General features: G+C 42.5%; 1 protein-coding gene across 1 annotated transcript in view; it reads right to left on the bottom strand.

Annotated features, from left to right (window-relative positions):
* Positions 1-27,475, bottom strand: part of ssu72 (SSU72 homolog, RNA polymerase II CTD phosphatase) — a 125,346-nt gene that overhangs the window by 90,067 nt on the left and 7,804 nt on the right. The window contains exon 2 of the mRNA XM_038821538.1: positions 16,869-17,012. Coding sequence (XP_038677466.1) covers positions 16,869-17,012 — 144 coding nt within the window. The remainder of the gene's footprint in view (positions 1-16,868; positions 17,013-27,475) is intronic.

Below are 27,475 nucleotides of genomic sequence, written 5' to 3'. Positions count from 1 at the left end.
TTTGCTAGATTCTGCGCAAATAGGGCCGTGCACACCCAGACCATCACTAATACCAGACATCCAAACATGGACAAGGAAACCTCCAGCTGATAATGGCACCACATAAATACAAGTTATCATAAAACATTAAGATTATTCAACGGCGCATTACAAATTAATAAAGGACTTTGAGTCAAGCATTGATCGGTGTATTATGGCAGGTGAGCAGGAGCTGGGTCAAAGTGCTAGGTTTTATAGAGCATCAAGGCACATCTTAAAGAGAATAGGTCGAGTGCTGGAAGGGTTCAGAGAGATAGTTCCATAACTTGGTCCTTGGCAGCTGAAGATGTGGCCACCAACAGTTAAGTGATTAAATTCAAGGACGCACAAGACAGAATAAGAACACGGGTATCTAAGGATTGAGAGGCAGAAAGAAAATTCTGAGACAGTAAGATGAGAGGTCAGAGGAATTTGAAAACAAGGCAAGATTTCTTTTTAATAAACTAGGCATTACTTAAACGCAAGCCCATGTAGGTTAGCAAGGACAGGTGCGGTAGGGAGATATTTTTTATTTACAGAATGTGGGCATTGTTCATTAAGCCAGCATTTATTTCCCATCCCTAGTTGCCTTGTGGTCAGGGTGAACCCACTTCTTGAACTCAATGGAGTGGCTGGACTAGAGTAGTTCAGAAGTGACCACATTGCTCTGGACCTGAAGTCAGACACAAACCAGACAGGACAAGGATAGTGGGGTTTCCTGGCCTAGAATCTGTCTCTGGTGGTGGTGAGCTGCCTTATTGAACTGCTGCAGTCAAAGGTGTAGGTACACCCACAGTGCTACTAGGGAGATAGTTCCAGTATTTTGCCCCAGCGACAGTGAAGGAACGGTGACATATTTCCAAGCCAGGGTGGTGCGTCATGTGATGAGGAACCTCCAGTTGGTGGGGTTCCCAGCAATCTGCAGTCTTGTCCTTCTAGATGGTAGCCGTCATGGGTCTGGAAGGTGCTGTCTAAGGAACCTTGGTGAGGTACTGCAGTGCATCTTGTAGATGGTACACATGGCTGCTACTGTTGTCAGTGGTGGAGGTTCTGAATGTTTATGGAACATCAAGCAGGCTGCTTTGTCCTGAATGGTGTTGACCTTCTTGAGTGTTTTGAAGCTACACCCATTCAGGCAAGTGGAGAGTATTCCATTACATCCCCTGCCTTGGTAGATGGTGGACAGGCTTTTGGGGGGGGGGGGGGGGGGGGGGGGAAGAAGAAGAAGAAATCAGGAGGTGAGTTACTCCCCATAGGATCCCTAGCCTTTGACCTGCCCTGGTAGCCACAGTATTAATATGGCTAGTCCTGCTCAGTTTCTGATCAATGGTAACTCTCAAAAGGCACTTGGTATGAGCTAGTAAACACATTGCCAAATTTTAAATGTCAAGTTTATGAAGGAAAGAAAGTAGGAGGCCAGCTAGGAGTGCACGATAATAACCAAGTAGCGAGTTAGTAAAAGAGTGAATGAGGGTTTCCGCAGATTTGCTGAAGCTGAGCAGAGTAGAGCAGCTTTACGAAAGTGGAAGAATCTTTGATGATTAATCAGCTGAGAGGTTAGCAAGGGTAATCAGTAATACGTTGAGCACCACTTGAAGGGCACACCCGCATGTCTCGAGCTCAGAACACAACCTGGGTGGGGGACTTTTAATGTCCACCAAGACTAATACTACCGATTGCACCTTGAAGAGTGCCAGAGTAGATTTGCAGCAGATGGTGACAAAAGAATCTACTCGACTTCATTCTCACTAATCTCTGTTGGTAGTCACGATCACCAGTCCTCATGGAGACCAAGGGCCTTCACAGAGGACGCACTCCATCGAATGACATGGAACTAGTATCCTGTTAATGAAGGTAGACAGTTGAAAACTGATCTTTGATCAGAGCAATCAGCACCAGAATTATCACACTATATACACTATAAACCACCTGGTTTATCACTCACCATCAAGCAAGGTGGCCAACCCAGATCCAATTGAGAATGCAGAAGAACATGCATTAAGCATATGATGGCCTTTGATCTGCCTAAATATGATGGGCAAGATCTTCCAACTGTTCACGCCAGCAGGATGTTCCAGTCGTGCAGATGACACACCCTGGCTACGGGTTACCCAGCGACATGGGATGGATTCAAGGACTCAATGGGAAATCCCACTGACAGCGGTGGGCCCAAATCCCACTTCCGACCAATGGCAGGCTGCCTTCCATTACAAAGAAACATGCCACAGAGAGGCCGGAGAATCGCACCTGATGTGTTAATGGAGTAAAGTTAATATAGGACATACATACTAAACAGTGGATGCTGTCTTAATAGTGTAACAAAGTAACCCCACAGCCATTAAATCAAGTCAAAGCTCTGAAACCCTGCCACTTGCAGTGATGAATTGAGGGGGCAATTATACATCCCAGTCTAGGAGGAGGCTCTATGAGCAACTGGGTCCTCAACGATAGTACAACACTGCATTGGAGCACAAAGACAAGGATGATAGGTGTACAATCTTCAGCTGGTGGGGCTGATGCTTTAAGCCACCTGAGGTTCCCATCAACACAGGCACTTGTCTCCAGCTACCTTGATTTCACTTATGACATCAAGTAACAACTAAGCATAGCAGCACTGAAAACTGAACTAGTCACACCCAAAGTTCTGTTCCAGTGCAGCTGCAACACTAGCAATCAGTATCCAGCCAATGAAGAAAGTTGCCCAGGTGCATCCTACCCACAAAACTCCAGACAAATGCAGCCCAGACATTTAATGAGTCATCAGCAGCAAAACTATGAAATGCGTCTACAGGGCAATCAAGCAACATTTATCAATAACCTGCTCGCTGATGCTCAGTTTGGATTTTGCCAGATCAATCTGCCTTATTGACCTCACTACAGCCTTGGTCCAAACATGCACAACAGCTGAAGTGAGGAGGCTGTCATTATGGAATGCTGCCTTGATGTCAAAACATGACACGGGTGTCCAAGTCACATATAGCACAAAGGAAGATGGTCACGGTTGTTCAGAGGTGAATCGTTTCAGTCCTAGAAGAAACTGCTCATGTTTCTCAGGGCAGCTTCCTAGATCCAAATACCTTCAGTTGCTTCCCTCAAATTACCTTTGCTTCAGGCTAAAGGTTATAAGTGGCGGTTTGCTGGTAACTGTAGTGCTCCGCTCCATTTGCAATTCTTCAGATGAAACAATCCAATGCACAAGCTCTGGACAACATTGATCCTTTGGCTTAAAAGTAATATGCACATCACACAAGTGGCAGGCAATGACCACCTACAAGAGTGCCTAATCCTAACTCAAGAATGCCCCCTCTCCTGGACACTTAAATGGTGTCACCATAGTCAAATCTTTCACTATTAAAGATCAGGAAATCACCAATCATCTTCCCTTAACATTCAATGGGGAGTGGCATTACCACTGAATCACCTGCTATCCACATCCTGGGAGTTACCATTGACCAGAAACAGAGGTCAACCAGCCGTATAAATACAGTGGCTACAAGAGCAAGTCAGATACTAGGAATTCTGAAGAGTGTAACTCACCTCTCAACTCCCTAAAGCCTGTCCGCCATCTGCAAGGCACAAGTCAGTAGTATAATGGAATACTCTCGATTTGCCTAAGTTTGCTCCAACACTCACGAAGCTTAACACCATTCAGGATAAAGCAGCCCATTTGATTGCTCATCCACTACCTTCAACATCCACTCCCTCCACCACCAACACTCAGCAGCAGTGTACCATTTACAAGATCCACTGCAGCAAGGTTCCTTCCAACACCTTCCAAACCAGTGACCTCTACCACCTAGGGCAAGGGCAGCAGATGCATGGGAACACCAGCACTTGGAGGTTCCCCTCCAGCACGGTGGGTATAGCTATAATCACTCGGACTGCAGTGGTTCATAGAATCTAGAAGCTGCACTGCCGAACATCACCAAGGCTTTTCATCAGCGTCTCCTTCACCAAACTCTTACCACCCAGGGCAAGAATTCCAAGTTTTCCTTCAGTTATAAATTATCCTGCCTGGACAGATTGCTGTTTCATTCTCATTGGACCAGAGTTCTCACCCAATGTTGTACCTTCATCCCAAACTGCAGCAATTCAAAGTAACCCACCACTGCAGTTAGAGATGGGCAATAAATACCTTGTTGGTGATGTCCAGTACCAGAATGTAAAAAAGGGTCCATAAATTCTACTTCATTTGCTGCATTTTCAGCATTCAGTAGTTTTATTTCCATAGAATCCCAACAGTGCAGGAGGCCATTCTGCCCATCGAGGTTGCACGAACCCTCTGAAAGAGCACCATACCTGGGCCCACTCCCCTGTCCTATACCCCAGTGCCACCTAGCTCACACATGCCTGGACATCAAGGGGCAATTTAGCATAGCCAATCCACTTACCCAATTCCTAAACAAAATGGCTAACAAAATAAAAGATAGTTGTTACTGGACTGCATGTTTTCCAACAACTTTTGGGCATTTGAAACTCAGGATGGAGAATATAGTACACATGAAGTGATGTTAGAACTGAATATCTTGCATTTCTACCCAGTGCCAAGGGGTATGGCCCAATTGGCACCAAGCGCACCTCAGATACCATATGAGCTGGTTCATGCTTCCAGACATGAAAGATATTTTGGCAGTTATTTGTGACCCTAAAACCAAATTGTCGACCACGTTTTTACGAAGGATGCACAACTGCTCAGTGGGTCCATTTGCACAGCACGCCTAAACCACCTCTCAAGTATCTCAACATGTTACTGGTTACTGGTTTCAGATCCAGGTCGTGGTAGTCGTTTCAGGGCACCAGCTATTGAAACAGAATAGGATCGCTGGCTTTCCAGCAGTCAAGAGTTTGGCAGAGTCCAAGACTATTTAATAAAGTTCATTTGTACCAGCCCCCTCCCCCCCCCCCCCCCCCCACCACAAGGTGGTCAGAAGCTACACAATAAAAAACCTCATATCCCAAAGAAAAATAATCCTTGCACTTGTGACTGCAAACCTCAAAACTAATATCATCCATACTGCTACTGCGAATCTCAAACTAATATCATCCATCCTACAATTATACTACGATGAACACAGCTGCCTCAAAACCTCAAAAGAAACTTTTAACCTCAAGTTAAATTAATGAGATCCCATCAATTCCAATTAGTTTGTCCCAAGTGTGTCGACTTCAGTATTAGCAAAGAGCTGGCAACAATACTAGAAGCCTGGAGGGACTCAACTCAAAAAATATAGGGGCAGTAAGTAGCTTCAGACCAGCAGTGAACTCTTCTGCGTGCGCATGCCACCCATCAGATTTTCCGATACACCGTGCATGGACAGTTAATCAGAGGCAACTTCCTGGATTCCCAAATGGTACTAAATCCGGTAACAGAGGGACAATAACGAGGCTTCATCTACAAATTTATAAATGTCAGCCTCTTTTAAAAGGGCTTTTAAGAAAGTGCAGACAGGGGAAAAGGAAACATATAATTAGGCACAGAATGGTGTACCTCCACCACATGGACTGCGTTCAAGAAGGAAGCTCACCACCACCACCAAGGGCAATTAGGGATGGGCAAGAAATGGGCAACACCCATATCCAGTAAAAAAAATTATGAATTACGAAAAACAAAACAAGAATTTAACAGCCAGCCACAGCTGCATTGAGAATCTGATCCACTCTCTCCTGGATCCTTAGTAATCCAGTCATAGTAAAAACCCCATACCTGGCAATTTCTGAAATTTTAAAGCTCAAGCTCTTAAATTTTTAACCCTGGGGGTTCTTGTTTGCACATCCTACAATTAGGTTCTCAAAAAAGATCGATTAACTCGTGCCAAAGCTGCCCATGAGTATCAGAAATGGAGTCACATGCACAAGAAGTATTGACAGCAAGTAGCAGAATTTGAGCCTTCCACTAGCCACCTAATGGATGGGGGGCCCCCGGAACCAATTTACACGGGAAGTATTACCTATTGACTCATTATTTCTCTCATGTACATGAACAATTGAGGACGGTAGAGTAGAATATCAATGAACATGGAGAAAGCACAAGGGAGACCAAAGCAAAGTGCCATAAATATAAGATTGTCACTAATAAACCAATACATTTTTTTGAATGTGAAGTTCGCTACCGCAAGGAATAGCTTAAGTCAATGGCATAGATACTTAGGAAACTACATCAACACATAAAAAGGAATATAAATAGGCTATGCTGGGGGGGGGGGGGGGGTAAGCGAAGAGAGCAGGGGGAGCATGGTGCTGTAGTGGTTAGCACTGCTGTCTCACGGCACCGAGGACTCGAGTTCGATCCCGGCCCCCTGACCGTGTGGAGTTTGCACATTCTCCCTGCGGCCCCGGGGGGGGGGGCCAAGGATAGATGAATTGGCCACACTAAATTGCCCCTTATTGGGAAAAGTATTGGGTACTTAACTTATAAAAACAAAAACAAGAGAATAGAGTAAGAGGTAGCAGGTAAGGTGCAAGAAACCAAAATTGGAGCCATTGTTTGTGCTATACATTCTATGGGGTCAGCTGGCTGGTTCATGATGCAGAGCATTAGCAACAGCGCGGGTTAATTTCCCATACCAGCTGTGGTTATTCAAGGCGGCCAGCCTTCTCAAACTTATCCGAGGTGTGGTGGTGATCTTCAGGTTAAACCACCACCAGTCAGCTCTGCCCCTTAGGGGAAAGCAGCCTATAGTCACCTGGGAGTTAGGAGACTTAAATTCCTGTCACCCATTCACCTCGGAATCTCTCCCAAAGTTCTCCAATTACTTTCATGAGCGCACCAAAATTGGACACTTCCATGTGGGACCTAACCAGGATATTGAACGGGACAATATGTTGTGTTTTTAATTGAACTGCCCTAATGCAGTAACTTCATGTTTAATGGCACTCTGCGACCATAAGAAAATTAAGAGCTATCCAGCTAAACTGACACCACAGTATAAATCAGCTGTTAACTGGATACAAACTTATTTATTTTAAGAGATGCACAAACTCAAAAGGTGGATTTGTTCAAGGTGCTTAATATAATGAAGGGGCTAAAATGCATTTGTATACATTAGATAGGTTAGATAAAAACAGGAAGCCACACATACAGTTGCACAGGGGAGAACAAGTTGCCCTTATGACTTCATACCAGATTTTCTTTTCTGGTGCATAGACCTACAACAAATCAGCAGAGCATATAGAGTGCAGATTCATTACATTTCATCAGCATCATGGACTTGGTTTAGATGGCTAACATGGCATAAAGTAGGTGAGACAGGCAGCACGTCTCAGTGGTTAGCATTGCTGCCTACAGCGCAGAGGACCGGTTTGAATCCCAGCCCTGGGTCACTGTCCGTGTGAAGTTTGCACATTCTCCCCTTGTCTGCATGGGTTTCGCCCCCACAACCTAAAGATGTGCAGGGTAGGTGGATTGGCAAGCTAAATTGCCCCTTAATTGGAAAAGAAAAGAATTGGCTACACTAATTTTTTTAAAATAAAGTAGGCGAGACATTAAATATTATAAAATCGCAAGTCTAGTCTCCTGGCCTAGATTTGAATCTCCTACTTTGTCCCCTCACCAAACTTGTCAGGACGTCAAAAAAAAAAAAATAATTTTTAAACAAATATATCCTTTCCTGGGATGTGAGCATCACCAGCATTCAACAGCCATCCCCATTGCCCCCCAAGTGAAGGTGATCCACCATCTGGAAACATTGCATTCCACCTGCTACAGGTAAACTGTGGTATTAGAAGTTCCAGGATTTTGACCCAGCGACAGTGGAGGACCAAACAACACTATCTGCCAGTTCCAAATCGGGTGGTGCAGGGCTTGGAAGGGAACTTATAGGAGGGCGCTCCCATGAATCTGCTGGCCTGGTCCTAGGTGATAACAGCTGCGTGTTTGAAGGATTCTTGGCATGTTGCTGCCATGCATCTTACAGAGTGTGACAATGCTGCCATTGAAAACCTATGAAATGCAGATCAAGTGGGCTTTGTCCTGGATGGTGTCCAGCTTAAAGTGGAGTTGCACTCATCCAGGCGAGTGCAGAGTATCCAACACATTTTTTACTTGCGTCATGTATGTGGTGAATAGGCTTTGGGGAGTCAGTTGAGTAATACGCTGCAAAATTTCCCGTTCGACCTGCTCATTTCCACCTATTTATACGGCTGTTCCAGTCAAGTCTCTGGTCAATGGTGGCAACCAAGCTGTTGACAGTTGGGGGATGGTTAAGTTGTTGAAATGTCACGAGGAGATGGAAACATTCTCTCTTGTTAGAGATGGCCATTGCTTAGCACGGTGATGAAAATGTTATTTCCCATTCATCAGCCCAAGCCTGAAAGTTGTCCAGTTCTTGCGACATAGGCACAGACTGCTTCAGCAGCCAAGAAGTTTGAAATGGTACATCAACATTCCTGGCCTTTTGGTGGAAGAAGGTCACTGAAAGTATCTGAAGACAGTTGGGCCTAGCATACAATTAAATAGCAGTTGGAAGACAAGGGATGGTGCGAATCATAATGCACATGATCAAATATGTCAGGCGATATGGATTTTTTTCTTGTACACTGCTTTGTATGAAAGGTAAAACGTGGAGCACATGTGACTTTTTGCTGTGTACAGTGGAGTCACATAATCCAGAGATATACTGTTAGTACACCAGTGACCATACTTTAAAGTTCTTTAACTGGTTGAGGTGTTCTGGAGTATACATGAACAACATGTTTCTCGGTCTTAAGATGGCTGCCAAATCAACTAAACTAATCAGCGCATTCTGAATTTGCCATTACAACTAGACCGCAGAAAGAATATCTACATAATGCATGATGTGCAGGGCAATTACAAACCATAATTTAATCAAGGGATCACAACACAAGTTCAGCATTAATCTTGTGGCCCATCAATATCAATCTGAATTTCTGCAGCAGTCCTCAAGCAAAAATATCTTCAAAGAACCAATAGTTAAATCACAGCCTTATTACTGTGCCCATAGAATCCATTGTTCCTCTTCATACAGTAGTATTCCAATTCAGGAAATTTCCTCATTCAACTATTTTGTGCAATTAAAAGTGTGGTTGGTCTACTTGCTCCCCCACTGGAAGAGCTAGGAAGAAGAGAGGGGAAAGGAGAAGATCTACAACTGCGCATGTAGTGTGACCCAATTTCCAAAACAGCACATTTCACAGAACAAACTAACAGGCTGTTTTTCATCTATCACACTAACTGCCCTGGATACAGCAGAGGCTGGGGAGGCTGCGAACATAATTTACTTTTAAAAATAGCTTTTGAACAAGAATATCCTAAGGAGTGCATAACGGAATATGTAATATTCAGCTCAGTTAAGTGACGCTGGACATTTATAAAAGTGAAAACAGTAGGCGGAAGCATTTTTTTTTTTTTAAATTTAAGAGTACCCAATATTTATTTCCCCTAATTAAGGGGTAATTTAGCATGGCCAATTCACCTATCCTGCACATCTTTGGGTTGTGGGGGCAACCATCACAGACACGGGGAGAATGTGTAAACTCCACACGTACAGTGATTGAACCAGAGTCCTCGGCACCATGAGGCAGTAGTGTTAACCACTGCACTACCATGCTGGCCATGGCTGAAGAAATCTAAAAAATAGCACAACAAAAAAATAGTAATTGTGCAGTTAGAATGCAGAGCAAATAATTTGCAACAAAATGTTCTGCAGCACTCTGGTTCAGCAGCTTAAACATGCGTGAAGCAAACAACCCCACCCACCAACCAGAATGCAGTCAGGGGTAGATTGTAAACAAAGTATCTACACCATTGATACACACCACTAGGCCCATCTGATCGATGGCAGCATTTATATCAGGGATGAGCAATCATTGGATGTGTGCCAAAGGTGGGATAGAACAGTACAGGAGGCCATTCGGCCCATCAAGTCTGCAACGACCCACTTAAGCCCTCACCCACCTTATCCCCGCAATCCAATATCCCGTCTTAACCTTTCTGGACACTTCAGGGCAATTTAGCATGGCCAATCCACCTCATCTGCACATCTTTGGACTGTGGGAGGAAACTGGAGCACCCAGAGGAAACCCACGCAGTCACGAGAACATGCAGACTCCGCACAGTGACGCAGCGGGGAATCAAACCTGGGACCCTGGCGCTGTGGAGCCACAGTGCTATCCACTTGTGCTACCATGCTGCCCTAAATGATGATGCAAGATCGGATGCAAAATGATTGTGCAGTCTGAGAGTCAGAGCCACAAACCGACTTTTAAAAAAAATCAGAACTGGAGATTTCCAAAGTTGGTCCATCAGAGTCAGTTTCACCAAGTTGCTGTGATGCCACTTCCAACCTCCAGGCAACATGGCTCAAGTTTTCTTTTTAAAAAGCTCAAAGCCAAAGCTGCCCGAATAGCAGCTTCTGTGCGGCAACTGCCCATGGTGTTAAGGGTAGCATATCAGCATGGGTAAAGGATTGGCTAACTAATAGATAGCCAGAGTTGGGACAAGAGGGACAGTTTCAGGATGGCAACCTTAACGAGTGGAGTGCTACAGGGGTCAATGCTGGGGTCCTCTATTTACAATATATATTGATGACGTGGACAAAGGAAGTGAATGTACTATTGAGGTTTGAGGATAACACAAAATAGGTGGGAAGACAAGTGGCGTGGATGACATCACGAGTCTACAGAGGGATATAGATAGGTTAAATGAGTGGGTAAAAAACTTGGCAGATGGCATACAATGTTGGCACTAGTTGGACAGCACCTGGAATATGGTGAGCAGGTTTGGTCTCCTTATCAAAGAAAAGATATGCCGATTACAGAGGCAGTCTGGAGAAGTTTCACTCGGTTGATCTCTGTTACAAAGGGATTTTCTTATGGCGAGGCTGTGCCTTCATGCATTGGAATTAAGAATGAGAGGTGAACTTATTGAGGCAGAGGATTCTCAAGGGGTTTGACAGGGTAGATGCGGAGGGGTTGTGCCCCTTGTGAGAGAGTCTGGGATCAGAGGGAATAATCTCGGAATAAGGGGTCACATATAAGATCAAACGGAGGAGGAATTTCACCAGAGGATAGTAAATTTGTGAAATTATTTTACCGCAGAATGCTGTAGAGATGGGCCATTATGTTCAAGGCAGAGATCGACAGATTTTTGATCGGTAAGGGAATCCAGGATTATGGGGATGAGGCATGAAAGTGGAGTTGGAGTTGATGATTATCAAATCAGTCATTTTTTAATTTTAAATTTAGAATGCCCAATTCATTTTTTCCAATTAAGGGACAATTTAGCATGGCCAATCCACCTACACTGCACATCTTTTGGGTTGTGGGGGCGAAACCCACGCAAACACAGGGAGAATGCATCAGATCAGTCATGATCGCATTAAATGGTGGAACATACAAATGGGTTGAATAGCCTACTTCTCCACCTCTGGTTAGGAAAACAAAAAGGTAGTTTTAAGGGAATTAGATTTGTATTGGTAAACATTAGAAGGTATAGGTTTAAGTGGATTTACTTTAATGGCTGTGTGTCTGGAATATAAAGCCTATAGTTAGCTTCATGCTGGACAATGGTGTGGGGGTTGGTCAAATCCCAATTGTGTTTATAATGTGCTCAGATGGGGCTATGACATGAAGAATAAATAAACCAGCAGTGGTTGCTTAGCAACTGGGGCCTTAGGTCGAACTGCTTTCAAGTCTTCGTTTTTGCAGAATGTGGGCAGTTGGATACAGGACACTGGGGAACGAACAGCTGCCAACTTGGTCAGAAGCTGGATAGGATGAGGTTGCAAGCTTCCTAAGGAACAAGATATAATCCAGAGATCATGGGAATTGGGACAGTAAGAATGTTTACGATACCTGAAGTTAAGAGAACAGAGACAACGGTATTAAAATTTCAAGCAAGAGTAAACAAATTGCTCTGAGTCAAAGATAATTAATGTGTTTAAAGTGGGACAGCAGACTTCAGAGGAGGCTTGATGCCATTTTACTAGAGTATGGGAATCAAGAGTTAAAGCAATTATGAAGTTTGTACAGCAGTCAAAACAAAGAAATCCTAAAGGGGTTGATGTAAAATCCGGGACTCTATTTCTGTCAAACATGGAGCAGAAGAGTTGTTGAAAAATGTTATTTGGAAAGCATGGTCTGAAGTTTGGATTGCAAACTGCTAGGAGAAAGCATACTTGGAGAGAAGATTTTAAAAGTGTATTTTTGGGAGTGGAGTTTGTAAACCCATACGTGACAATCATCTGGGAGGATTTGGAGATATCCACAAACATTTGCCTTGGGTTCATAGAGGAGTGTGTATTTGCCCAGTCACCTTGCGCACTGAAAAGGGACTTTGTACTGTTGAGACCATTGTGGATCAAGGTGTACTTTGTAAACAGTGTCAATCCTAAAGCCGGTGTGTAATTGTTGGGGGGGAATTAAAGGTGTACCAATTGTTTAATAAATGTGTTTTTCCTTGTTAAAATTAGCAGTCCGACTCTTCCTCCATGTTAAAATATAGAAAAGTTACGGTCTTTTGAGCCAGGGTCCCATTCAGGGACCTTCCTGTCCAGGTACAACAGGAATCTTAACACTACATCGTATGGTCAAAGAACTGTTGAAAAATGGTTGGTGTAATCCCTACAATTCTAGAACCAATTGGATGCTGTTGTGTAAGGGGTGTGATGAAGGTTGCATATTATGCATAGACACCATATAAATGTTAAAATGTATTTATGGCACACAAAACCGCAGATTAGTGAAAACTTGGTGTGCCACTTCTGAAAGGTTGCTGGCCCCTAGTTTACACAATTAACTTCTACAAAGTGCGGGTCCAGCTCCAGTGTAGAATTCTGGTCATTATATTAAAGTAGAGGCTTCTCTGGAAATGGTGCAATGAAAGGCAAACAATTCAATACCTGGGATTAGGTACAGAGTGCCAAAGTTACAAACGCTAGGACTATTTCCAAGGGAGAAAAATTAGCTTAGAACCACTATGTAGACTACTCAAGTGTTTAAATAGACTAGAGATAAATGGAATCTTCATTCGCTAACAGGCAACATGGACTATAAACAGGCACGTAAATTTAAATCAGCTTTAATAACTTTGGTGCGATGTCTGGGGTTGCAAATCATGTCAGCAAGCTGAAGGGGAGTGAGGGATACATATTTAGCAAAAAACAAAAAGGCTATGAAGGGGAGATGGTTTTTAAACTTGGATCTGGTGTGGCGAAGTGCTAATGCAAAATATGGATCCACCCCAAGAGGAGGTGGGCAGAAGAAAGTTTTTTTAAAAGTCATGGCATCTTCAAACTTAAAATTAAACTCAAGGTAAGTGTCTGCTTTTTAACAAAGCTAGGTATTTACCAAGAGTGTGCCTTACCATTTAGCTTTAGCTGGTCAACCCTGAAACGGAATTTAAAGCAAAACTCAGTTTCTAAAAAGTTGTGGGCAAAATAAACAACAAATAATTACCTCAAAACTTTAGGAGACCACTCGGGTGAAATAACATTTGTTAATTATGCACATCCAGGTTAAATGAGAAACTTGGATAGTATTATGAATAGCCTGAGTATTATTTCACAATATATTTTAGTGCACTCTTCAGATATGCCAAGAAAGAACCATCAATAGATCTTATGTGCTGCCCATACAGTTTTATAAATTCATTTTTATTCCCCAATTTAAGCACGGAATTAGGCAGCATTAAACAGAGTTTTAAGCTCTCCAATGGTTACAACAGCTGCACATTGTGAATTGAGCTGAGTCGCTTTCTATTCCTTATTAAACAAGAGTACTCTGCTTTGTACATTACCAATTTCTTGTTTTCATAAAGGCTCCTATTGCTGTCTTACTAACTGCTTTCCATAAGTTTTAACTGCAACCTCAAACCAAATAATTTTTATGACTGTTGGGAGTGAACTTTAGGTGGAAAGATGACCAAGGAAATCCATGGTGTAAATGGAGTTCAGGGCACCAATTGTACTGTAAACGCACCAATGCATGAATCTAGAAACATACAGATTATAGTCACCCAGTGTGGGAAAACCAGGAAGCCTTTGCAGAAGCAACTGATTGGCCATCAGAATTCCACTTACACAGTAGAGTTCAGAAACCAGCACTTGACTAACATGAGGGAATGGTGCATTATAGTTGCTTTGACATTACTTATAAAGGCTAATTAAATGTTAATACTATAAATTTTAAGGGCAGCATGGTGGTGGTGGGTTAGCCCTGCTGCCTCACGGCACCGAGGTCCCAGGTTCGATCCCGGCTCTGGGTCACTGTCCCATGGTTTGCACATTCTCCCTGTGTCTGCGTGGGCTTCACCCCCACAACCCAAAGATGTGCAGGGTATGTGGATTGGCCAAGCTAAATTGCCCCTGGTTTCCAATTCATCTTGTAAAATTTATAGTATTTTTTTTTTTTTATTTACCAGTACGAACAACCAGTTGCAAGCCTCTGGGACAAACAAGCAAGAAATCAAGCATGCACAAATAGTTTTGAATTGGGTCAGGCTCACCTATACTTGCTTGGCAGTCTTAAATGTGGTCAGTAATGTTCATGCTGTTTAAAATGCAGCATACCGGGGACAGCACAGTGGTTAACACTGCTGCCTCACAGAACCAAGGACCCGGGTTCGATCTCGGGTCACTGTCTGTGTGGAGTTTGCACATTCTCCCTGTGTCTATGTGGGTTTCACCCCCACAACCCAAAGATGTGCAGGTTAGGTGGATCAGCCACGCTAAATTGCCCCTTAATTGGAAAAAATAATTGGGTATTCTAAGTTTGTTTTTAAAAATGCTGCATACTGCTGTTACGCTCGCACAACGAAAGCATAACAGAAAATGGTAATTGTGTCTCAACTAGATTTTATCAATTTTGTTTTCTCCTAAAGAATGCAGCCGTTTGAAGTTTTGGTTTACAAAATATCCAAACACACGGTTAATGCTCAGATTTTTACCCTTTCATTTTTAACAAAATCAATGTTAGTGAAAGTTTGGAAAGCCAAACAACCGCAAGTTATTTAACTATGTGTTAAATACTGAACAGATTTTAAATGCCCATTTAAATGTTATTTCATTCTATCCTTTAATTAACACTATCTTCAAGTGGATACATTGAACAAGGTAACTACAGTAGAACTAGAAGTATTCAAGATAGAGGTGGGCTAGTGAATGATTTGACATACAATCAGGATTTGGATTTTCTCTGCTATTTTTAAGTGTACTCTTACCAGTAGCATCACTCACCACCTGTACTATTTAAATTTACAGTACTATTACTGTACGGTTGGTTTCCTGATTAACAGAAAGAAATTGAATATGGTCACATTGCAACATCAGTTAACTACAGCTTAATGCTGTTTAAATTAAATCACCCAATATTTGTTTGGTTCCCTGATTTTAACAAGGAATAAATAAGTCTACATGTATGTTCCAACTGAATTACACCATTTTCACAAAGATCTTCACAACAATTTGCAGATATGGGCTGATTAGAAAGAGATTTTGAACCCAGTTTTCATCCAACAAATACTGCTGGAGAGAAATTCCTCCCATCTTGAAAATAGTTCAAAGGGAAATGAATAAGGAATATCTTAGTCAGAAAAAATTGTGTAGGTAAAAGGTTAAAACTAAAAAGAACCAGAAGAGAAGGGAAACAATTGGGAACAGGAGGAAAAGTAGGTTAACACTGGTCAACTGCCCATTTAAAAAAAGGTAAAATAACTTTTAGCAGATAATAACTTATTGTCACAAGTAGGCTTCAATGAAGTTACTGTGAAAAGCCCCTATTCGCCACTTTCCGGCGCCTGTTCGGGGAGGCTGGAACGGGAATTGAACCCACGCTGCTGGGGTTCAATTAGAGGGGGGGATAACTCAAGTGATCATTACCATTGGTCTGAGTAATTTCAATGCAGTAATAGTATTGATTTCAAAATAATTGCTCCAGGCAATGAAAGTGCTCGCCATCTATGGGTTAATGTTTCAACTTTTTTCTATTACGTTTACTTACTCAATTTCACCTTACAACCAGTGTGAATGTCACTAGACATTTTCTCAGAATGAACTGTAATCAGATGATATTTATCATACACAATTAAGTTTAATTATCTAATGAACTGTGAATTTAGTGCACTTTACAAAGGATTACATACTTAGCTGAATCTGAGTGAGAATGTGGAGTCTGGGCAAGATTTTCCCCACCATGTCAACTAGTCTGACTTAAACGTGGATTAGACTACACTTCCTGCAATAAATTTTGGCACCCCAAGATCAGTGGAATTCAGATGAAACATAACACTGGATAAAAGAATCAAGGACAGTATCACCAATCATAATTCAGTGCAATAACAATGTCTGTTATTTACACTCCTTTTCTAGTCAACAGTTAGAACCATTATTGTCTGCTCCAATTAGAAAAACGTTCCAAGTATATTACCAGAGTTACGTCATTCAGCTCCAAATTGGCCATTATGAGACCGCTATACCTCAGTGAAGGGATGCCCAGTACAAAGACCCTATTCCCATCAACTTAGAAATGATGTACCTTATACAATCTGATGTACCCTAAAAGGGAGAACGTAAAGCTGCAAGGGGGAAATTTGCTGGACATGCAGCAGTGGAACCAATCTACCCCTGCAATAAACTACACATTATGGCGCAACCCTGTGAAACAGGAGTGATACTACCTGCGCCCAGCTGTTCTTAGTGTAACACTTTGATTAATTGCATTACTCCACTAAAGCAGATTGACAAAACACCAGAAGGCGCAGGAGACCTGACTCATCCTTGGCATTGTATTTTCTTACCCTTTGAATTTATAGAACTGCAGCATAGGTGCGCAATAAAAATACAAACACAGACACCTTGGAACCAGTGACCTAAAAACAAAGTGTGCCTCATGGATACAGTTCTTTGTCTTTCCTAATGAGATCACTGAACATCTGATCATATGTAGTTTTGAAATCGTATATATTTGGCTTGTCCGGAGCCGGTCCCGGTAGCTTCACGTGTGTCCCTGTTCCAAACGATCGGACATTGAAGCCTTTTTTACTGTAAAAAAAAAAGAGGGAAAATAAACAAATTTAGAATGCAGAAAATCTCAAATTAGATTGATTTTTAAACCAGTCAATCGTAGAAATATACAATAGCAAATATCACAATGGGCTTAATTCGAACCACCAACTAAACAGATAGCGAAGCAAAAAAAATTAATGTTTCGGAAACAGTTAGACAGAGCTGCAATGCTGGACAAATGTAGTAAGGTGGTCTGAACAGTCCTCAACTACATCTACCTCATGATGAGTTTCTATGACCCAGGACTTCAAATATTAACCAAATAACTTCGTGAAACATACAAAGTCATTTGGCCAGTGTTATATTTTCCACAATTTAGGGTACAAGTCACCTAAATAATTAGATGAGCTTTCACTATCATGACCCTGCGACTTCAAGACTGAACTTAGTTAGATTCTATGAGCTACCTGTTGCTAACTGTGTAAATGCACGAAGACCTTGTATTTCAGAAACATCACTTCAAAGATACACCAGTACAAAATACTCATTGGTTGCTGGTGTTGGTGTCCACAACTTTTGTATCAAATACATTTACAATTTCTTGCATGTAGCGAATCACATTTGCCTCGTGTTTATTCAACATCCACCCACAAATTATATAAACATAAAAAAGAAACTGGAGGCCAATGTGGGGCATAGCAGCTATAAACTGGTTCCAGTTCACCGTGCAGGTTGTTTGAAGTCGCTGCTTTGCATAGACTAACAGCAAGGCATCAAACAACCAAGAAAACTTTTCCAAACAGCAATAGAAGAAAAACAATTCAATGCAAAAGCAGCAAATATTTGCTACAGCAAGTTGCACATTCTGAACACTTGCGAATCAAGACACTTAACTGAATTTCTTTAAAGATGGGAAGAAGTGACTGCCACACCTGCTCCCAAGTTCTGAACTTAACAATGTTGTCAGATTTAATGTTTCTAATACCAGATAAGCCTTTCTATTAAAAATTTTAATATAGAAGCATCAGGAAGCTGAGTATCAACCAGTGATAAAGAAACATACTTGTTTGGCTAACTAAAGGTTATATAAACACTGTACCAATTTCTGTGCTCACTTTGTGAGTTAATGTTCTCAACTCTTTACAATAATGCTGGAAGACTGGAATTGACTGGGTAGTCTCCCAGGAAAAGATTCTGGCAGATAAAGCAATCACAATAAGAGAGTGTCGCTAAGCCTATTTGGACCCGTCAAGCAAACTGCCCCAACCTGGAATTCAAGCCAGTACTCCACAGCAAAGTTGCAAGATAGGGAAAGGTTTGCCGCGGTAATCTTTTCGGCATCCTTTTGAAATTTAGAGTACCCAATTCATTTTTTCAATTAAGGGGCAATTTAGCGTCGCCAATCCTCCTACCCTGCATATCTTTGGGTTGAGGGGGCAAAACCCACGCAAACAAGGGGAGAATGTGCAAACTCCACACAGACAGTGATCCAGAACCAAGATCGATTCTGGGATCTTGGCGCTGTGAGGCAGCAATGCTAACCACTGTTCCACCCATCTTTTAAGCATCATTGCCCCAAGACTATAGGCAGACCTACAATAGAACTTAGCAAGTTACAAAGTTCAGGCAATTAAAAAGTATTATTACTTGCCACTTGAGAATTACCTCTACCATTTACTTTAAATATTTCTGATGTATTGTACTGAAGACTCATTTTATGGGATAGTTTTACACCACACATTTTTGTTTTCTAAGTTGATCTCAGCCAGAGTAGCTTTAGAGTAAACTGATTTCCATTTCTGGGTGGGGAAAACATCTCAACAGGTTGCCAGTAACCTATTTGGAAAGCACAAATGAATTCATTTGCAGTGCTAACCACTGCACCATCATGCTGCTCGACACAAATGAATGTTGAGCAAAGACATCAACAACCTCAAGGGAATTGTACCTCAGGAAAGCCAATACAATAAGGACAAGGAGAAACGTAGGCACTAAGTCAAATTCGCAATGAAGTTGTATATTATTGTTTTTAAATTTAGAGTACCCAATTCATTTTTTTCCAACTAAGGGGCAATTTAGTGTGGCCAATCCACCTACCCTGCACATCTTTGGGTTGTGGGGGCGAAACCCACGCAAACACAGGGTGAATATGCAAACTGCACACGGACAGTGACCCAGAGCCGGGATCGAACCTGGGGCCTCGACAAGGTGAGACAGCAGTGAAAATCACTGCTCCACCGTGCTGCCCTGCAATGAAGTTATTAACTATGAAGGGCAAATAGTTTTCACTTGATTGGCAGTTTACAACCACGATTGCTTTCCTTTCTACATTGAGAACTCCCAATGCATCAGCCCATTAAATAAATTGCGGTCTGAAATAGAAGTTTAACATGCAGACATTAAAGCTGGAAGATACCAGTGGATTGATTATACAATACATTTCACACAAGCATAGTCAAACAGAACATGGACACAAAATGTAACTTTTGATCTAGACAGCAGGGGTGTAGCGAGTAACAGCAATTCACACAGGATTAATTTTCACTCTTTTATTCAAAGTGCTGCTCGATAGTCAAACCGCATTCTTCTGCTGAGGAAGTGTCCTGTGTCAGGTCACGGTAGCCTTGCGAAGGTGCAGGACAACGTAAAATTAATGCAAATGGCAAGATCCCATTCAAAGGATACTAAATGACCCCTCCAACTAGTAAAATCTACAGAATCCTCAATGGAGACACAGAAGAACATAATTGGTATAATAATCAAAAAGAATTGTTCTTTTAGATAAACACATCTGGATTGCAGGACCAGAAAAAAGTGGTGGAAGCAGATTCAATGCAACTTTCACAACATATAACACGCCCATACTTGAAGGGAGAAATTTGCAAATTTGAGCAGAGAAGCCACAGTCATGATGGGTTGAATGGTGGGTGGCCAGATTTTGTGTTGGGATGCTTCAAGGTGATTTTAGGTGTTCTTTTTTTTAAAAAAAAAAATTTAGAGTACCCAATTATTTTTTCCAATTAAGGGGAAATTTAGCGCAGCCAATCCACCTATCCTGCACGTCTTTTGGGTTGTGGGGGTGAAACCCACGCTGACACGGGTAGAATGTGCAAACTCCACACGGACAGTGACCCTGGGCCGGGATCCGTACCCGGGATTTTAGGTGTTCTAAAACAAGAACTTCCCTTCAAGACCACCAGATAGTAAGATAAAACTACCCAACTCCCAAAAGGTACTGCATTCCAAAGCACCAATCTGATATAATCTAGTCAGCTTGTGAATTATCCAGCCTGCTATTTAAAGAATGATCTCGATATTGACGTTCAAATTCAGTCATCCAGCTGGGAATAAAGCCACTGAAAAGAGTTACAAACTTTAGCTGCAAATGCCACCAGGGTAGAAAATATGGTGGAACTCTTTTGATGCAGGAAGAGAAATGATGTCAAGTTCACAATTCATACCTAGAACCTACAGTGCAGGAGGCCATCCGGCCCAGCAAGTCTGCACCGACCCACTTAAGCCCTCACTTCCACCCTATCCCTGTAACCCAATAACCCCTCTTAACCTTTTTGGACACGAAGGGCAATTTAGCACGGCCAATCCACCTAACCCTTTTCCCTCAAATGTTTTGTCCGACTTCCTAAATTCCTCCACTTAACACTGGGAAAACAAAAGATGGTATTTCCATCTCCACCACAATCACTTTAGGGCAATTTAGCATGGCCAATCCACTTAACCTGCACGTCTTTGGACTGTGGGAGGAAACCCACGCAGACACTGGGAGAACGTGCAGACAGTGATCCAGCTGGGAATCAAACCTGGGACCGTAGTGCTGGGAAGCCACAGTGCAATCCACTGTGTTACCTTGCTACCTACTTAAAGGAGCATTGGAGCAAGGTTATCAGGTGGTCCCTGAAGGCTAAACCTTTTTTCTTTCATTGGATGTGAGCATTACTGTTCCATGGCCAGCATTTGGTGCCCATTTCCAATTTTTCAAGATGGTGGTGGCAAGACACCTTCTGGAACAGATGCCGTGCATATGGTGTTGGTGCACCCACAGACTGTTAGGAATGGAATTCTAGGATTTTAGCCCGGGGCAGTGAAGGAACAGAGATATAGTTCCAAGTCAGAATGATGGAGGGGAATTTGGCAGAGGGTGAAGTTTAATGATGAATTGTAGAAAAATACATAATCAGCACTGAGATTATTGAAACAAACAGAAGGGACCACAAACCCATCTCCATGGTGACACAAGCTTCAAGACAATTTTCATACAGGGGTAGCACAGTGGGTTAGCCCTGATGCCTTATGGCGCCGAAGTCCCAGGTTCGATCCCGGCTCTGGATCACTGTCCGTGTGGAGTTTGAACATTCTCCCCGTGCTTGCGTGGGTTTCACCCCCACAACCCAAAGGTGTGCAAGGTAGGCGGATTGGCCACGCTAAATTGCCCCTTAATTGGAAAAAATGAATTGGGTACGCTAAATTTATTTTTAAAAAGACAATTTTCATATATCCACGGTCTCACTGTCCAACTAATGTTCTGCACCTTTATAAAAACTAGAGTGGCACTGTTTGAAATTTAGTGCACTCCGTTACAAGCCAAATGATAGATCAATTAGTTTAGAGGAAATGGGCTCAAGTAGTTTGTCAGACAGGAATGCCAAAACCTTTTTTATTGAATATCCTGAAGAGCCAAAACAAAAGCTGTGGATTTTACTCATTTCATGTGGCAGATAAACATTGATCCGGACCAGATTGAATAGCTGAGAATCTTTCGAAAAGGAAGACTTCAAATGCCCCAAACGCACTGACTGGTGTTGGATACAGCTCCATATCATTTAGCCAAACGTCACTACTTCTCTCAAGCAAACATTTAAGTATTGCTGAAAGAGGGATCTGCTGTCGAAGCTTTGTCTTGCACTCACAAGGACAATCGCAAGAGTAGCAAATTTCAAAAAGGGGACCAATTTATGTTGTAGCAGAAAAGATTGGTTGGCAAGTCAATTCTGACTGATTGAGGCGCTGCCATGGGGAATGTACCAAAGAACTACTGTCCTCCACCTTTGTTTAATTCAAAAGTGCAATGTCTGGGCATGTTCTTTTTGCTTGCAGGGGTCAAGGTCCCTGCACATGAACCTAGCTTCTTGCAAGTGTAAAGTGAGCCATTCCCAACTGGCTGTGTAATTCTTAGCAAGCACAGGATTGTTCAGCAAACACAGCCTAATCGTGGAATCACATTGAATGTCAGCCATTATGTTGAGCTTTGCAAGCATTATTTCATGTGTTAACCCAGATCAGAAGTAGTCAACCTTTCTGCATTAGTACAACGGAGAGACATCAATACCACAGTTTAAATCCACACTGCTATGAGACTGCAGATAAATCAGGCTATTGATATTAACAAATCTTGGCATTCCGATTTTGGATTTAGCAGCATTTTCATAAGAAATTATAACAAATTGTGCAACCAAATAAGTTGATTTTTATTCTTTATCCGAGTAATGCCCCTCATCTATCATGTCAGCTTTATTCCCATAGTCCTCTTTCCTTTAACTATGTAATAAGCCCATGCTTTAAAAGTCATATTTCATCAGCTCGTGGTTATCTTTATTTTTTCACCTGCTTTGTGCCCCAAATCTCTAAGTTTACCATCAACACTGCTTCTGTTCCAGATCCCACAGCTGTCCAAATCTCAGAGTCATGTTCACATTGAAGTGTTGAGTGTTTTGATTATGTAGATGAAAGGTTCTGCATTCCAAATTATTGGTTAAATAGCTTGCAGATTAAACAGATAATTTTATCCACAAAGTTAACTCAGCAATGTAGTTACTTTACAATGCGGTTGTCACCAACTACTAGTGTGAATGGCTTGCAACTTGTGGCATGATTTAAAGCAGAGAATTTAGTTCAGGATCCCTTCAATCAGGATGCTCCTCGGTGTTTGAGCTAAACGAGGGTTTCCCCATTGTATTTGCGATGTCATTCTACCATTGGCACACTGGTTTCATTTCAGATCAACAGGTAACAAATGTAATTTGAACTTGCAGATGTCCAATCGAATACTATAGTGAAAGTGATACTTCATGGAAGGAGGGTCTCTGTTCTGCTAATTCAGGCAATAGAACTGAATTTAACATTGGTGCAAAGTCAAATAGCTGAGCACCAATGAGCAACTGCAGTGAGTCACAAAAGCTGACTAACAGTAAGCAGAAAACAGGAGAGATTTGAAGTATTTGCCACATTACAATATATTTTTCCTATCATTAAAGTTACAAAGCCAGTGTGCACAGGGCAAACCCTTAACCCATCTCATTGTTTGCTTGCTCCAAAAAACAATTCAAATTGAACCCAATTCATGGTCTCCACAAGACGTGTACAAGATCCAAGCTGACAAGGCATTCCACCTCATCTTGGGCGTGATCTGATTTTTGATCTTAGCCAAAAGGCTAAGAAGCAATAATATATTTCAATTGTTTTTTCTCCCTAATTTCAGAGGATAAAAATGGTCAGTGGTAATTCTGAAAACTTACTTTTCCAGTTTGTGTTCAACCACTTTCACTGAACCTCCCCAAATTACACAAATGTTGATAGTTGCAACACGTTAGCAGCATTTGCTACCAATACAGTCCTAATTGAATCACTTGTCGTTTGGGGCAGCATGGTGGTTAGCACCTGCCCCACAGCACCGGGGACCTGGGTTCAATTCAGACCTTGGGTGATTGTGTAGAGTTTGTACTTTTTCCATGTGTGCGTGGGTTTCCTCCGGGTACTCCGGTTTCCTCCAACAGTTCAGGAATGGCAGGTTCGGTGGGATCACAGGTAGGGTATAATCATTCAGAGGGCTGGTGCAGACTTGGATGAGCCGAATGGCCTCCTTTCGCAATTTTATTCTATGGTTCAGAATTTAGCCACACTTGCAACCTCCTAACTTGTATTACTTTGTTGTCGCGCATACTTTCACAAAAAAATGAGTGGCCCTGTCACAGCGTACTGTGCAATATTAACAGAAATACCCAAGCGATTCCACCCTCCCATTTTTAAAAAAGTTTCTTTATTGTCCTCCTTTTTCACATTTTCTCCCAAATTTACATCCACCAACAATAAACAATCAGTAACAAATATGTCAATCCCCATATCAATAACAACGATCCCATCCTCCCACCAAACCCCAAACAGTAGCCCACATGTTTACATAAACAAAAAGGAATCAAGAATCACCCATAGTCACCATCACACCGCACCACCCCCCCCCCCCCCCCCCCCAACTAATGTTCAATGTTATCCAGTTCTTGAAAGTGCATGATGAATAATGCCCATGAATTGTAGAACCCCTCCTCCATCCTTCCCCTCAGTTCAAACTTAACCTTCTCAAGAGTCAAGAATTCCAACAAGTCCCCCGCCACGCCAGGGCACAGGGTGGAGAGGCTGCCCTCCATCCCATCAGGATCTGCCTTTGGGCGATCAACGAGGCGAAGGCTACATCTGCCTCCGCACTCATTTCCACCCTCCCATTTTGGATATGGCAGAGAAAATATCTATTAGAAACCCTCAGAATCATCCACTCATGGAAAGTAACCACAGAAACTTAAAATCTGTGGTACGTCAGGAACCCTAGGATCTATGATCAATACTAACTGCTGAATCAGCCCATGAGATACAGCAACTTTAGTTTTCATGCAACAATAATTCCTTTTATGAACATGACAGAACTTGCCAAGTTTTAAACTGCAAGCTACTATGTGCCTTTACTTAAATCCAACACTCACTAAACATTCTGTTGGCAACTACACTTCAAAAAATTTAATTGGATAGCTCTATAGAAAGGACACAATTGGCTGAACGATCTGCTTTTTGTGCTTTGCTTTACGAGTCTAAAAACAGGAAATCTGCATGAACCTTTTATGGTCCCAAATTAAGAAAATCAGTTTTACAAGATTGAGAAAAGGGTCAACGAGCACAAGGAAAATGAAAAACCATGGGGCAGAAAGGATGAAGGCAGTTGACCAAGTGAACATTCAGGTTTAACAGCAGGATAAAAGTGAAAAGGGCACATTGAGAGGTCTATAGGAATGGGGTGCATGGTTGAAACGATCCCAGCCTGCACAGCGAGGGACATGAGTGTCAGAGGAGTTTTAGCACTGACTGCACTCCAATCACCTGCATCAATGTACAGAATCACCTTTACTCAAACACAGTTCTACTCAAAAAGCAGGATGTTTTAGTAATAATTTCTGCCATGGGGCAGCACGGTGGCGCAGCGGTAGCACTGCAGTCTCACGGCACCGAGGTCCCAGGTTCAATCCCGGCTCTGGGTCACTGTCTGTGTGGAGTCTGCACATTTTCCCCGTGTTTGCGTGAGTTTCACACCCACAACCCAAAGATGTGCAAGGTAGGTGGATTGAACACTTAATTGCCCCTTAATTGGAAACAATAGATTGGGTACTCTAAATTTATAAAAAATAATAATTTCTGCCAAAACCTTGGCATCAAACCCAGGTGCTGAATATTTCTCCACATTTGGCTTGGACAGAGATTATATCCGGAACAAGTCACTGAAAACTTTTAGACTAACATTCCAACACAATACTGAACTAAGCAATTAAACAGCAATGTAAAGTGTACTTTATAATCTGCAAAGAGATGAAACTCTGTAAATGAAACTATTCTGCACAGAAAACTGCAAACAAGGTTACAAGTGTTTTTTTTTTTGTTTTTTTTAAAAAATCAGAATAATTCTCAGCTCTGCCAAAAGTCAGCTAAATAAAAGTACCAATGGGACACGTCCGAGCCAGTGTGCTCCAGAGGCAATTCCTGAAATACACTGAATTTGCAAATCTCAGTTTGGCAATAGTTAACTTATCGAATATGCAGGGCAGCACTGGTTAGTAGCACTGCTGCCTCACGGTGGCAAGGACCCTGGTTCGATCCCAACCCCTGGCCCGTGTAGAGTTTGCACATTCTCCCAGTGTCTGCATGCATCTCACTCCCACAACCCAAAGTTGTGCAGGGCAGACGGACTGGCCACGCTAAAGTGCCCTTAATTGAATACATTACAAAAACATCTAATTGGCAGTGTTTTGTGAAAGATAATCAGATGGTTCAGTTGACGGTATCTCCTATTTCAGACAGAAATTGCAGAACAAGTTCATGCCAGTCCAGTACTGGGGAGCATCTGCAATTCTATCAGATGAGAACGGTCCTGGTCAGCCACGTGTTTGCTGGTCTACAGTGCCTCCGTTTTAATATTCCCATCTTTCCTTCCAAATCATGGCCTTGTCCCACCCTATCTCTGACCTCATCCAGTCCTATAACCCAATCCTGGTCCCTTGTGCATTTCCAGTTTTTAAAATTGCAGCACTATTCGTAGAATACCTACACTGCAGAAGGAGGCCATTTGGCCCATCAAGTCTGCACCAACTTTCTGAAAGAGCACCCTATCCAGTCCCACTCCCCTGCCCCACAAGCCCACCTAACTGTTGGACACTAAGGGGTAATTTAGCATAGCCAATCCATCTCACCTGCACAGTGGTTCGCACTGTTGTTTCATAGCGCCAGGGTCGATTCAATTCCCGGCTTGGGTCACTGTCTGTGCGGAGTCTGCACGTTCTCCCCGTGTCTGCATGGGTTTCCTCCCACAAGTCCCGAAAGATGTGCTGTTAGGTAATTTGGACATTGAATTCTCCCTCAGTGTACGAGAACAGGCGCTGGTGTGGGACGAGTAGGGGATTTTCACAGTTAAGTTCATTGTAGTGTTAATGTAAGCCTACATGTGACTGTGGGAAGCTGGAGCATCCGGAGGAAACTCTCCACAGACATGGGGAGAAAGTGTAGACTCCACAGTTATCCAAAGTCAGAATCAAACATGGGTCCCTGGCACTGTGAGGCAGCAGTGCCAAACACTGCCACCCCAACACTGGCAACTATAATTTCATAGATTTTGCAGAAATTACAGTGCAGGAGGCCATTCGGCCCATCAGGTCTGCGCCAGCCCTGGGAAAGAGCACCCTACTTCAGCCCACACGTCCATCCTAACCTGTAACCCAGCGACCCCACCCAACTTTGTTTTGGACGCCAAGGGCAATTTTTAAAATATATAAATTTAGAGTACCCAATTCATTTTTTCCAATTCAAGGGCAATTTAGCATGGCTAATGCACCTAACCTGCACATCTTTGGGTTGTGGGGCCAAAACCCACGCAGACACGGGGAGAATGTACAAACTCCACACAGACAATGACCCAGAGCCGGGATCGAACCTGGGACCTCAGTCCTCACGGCACCACGGACGCTGTTGGGACTTTTGGGAGGAAACCCATGCAGAACATGCAGACTCCATATAGACACCCTGAGCCCCAAGCTTTGCAATTCTCTCCATCACTCTCCTCCAAGACAGTTCTAAATTGCTCACCGACCAAGCTTTGGTCACTTGTCACAATATCATTATGCAGCATAGTTTTAAATTTAGCTTGATTACACTCCTTTAAAGCCCCTCAGGGTATC

This window comes from Scyliorhinus canicula, chromosome 16 (genome assembly GCF_902713615.1).
Source record: "Scyliorhinus canicula chromosome 16, sScyCan1.1, whole genome shotgun sequence".
NCBI classification, from domain to species: domain Eukaryota; kingdom Metazoa; phylum Chordata; class Chondrichthyes; order Carcharhiniformes; family Scyliorhinidae; genus Scyliorhinus; species Scyliorhinus canicula.
Note: the sequence above shows the minus strand (reverse complement) of the source record. Positions and strands in the feature narration are given on the sequence as shown.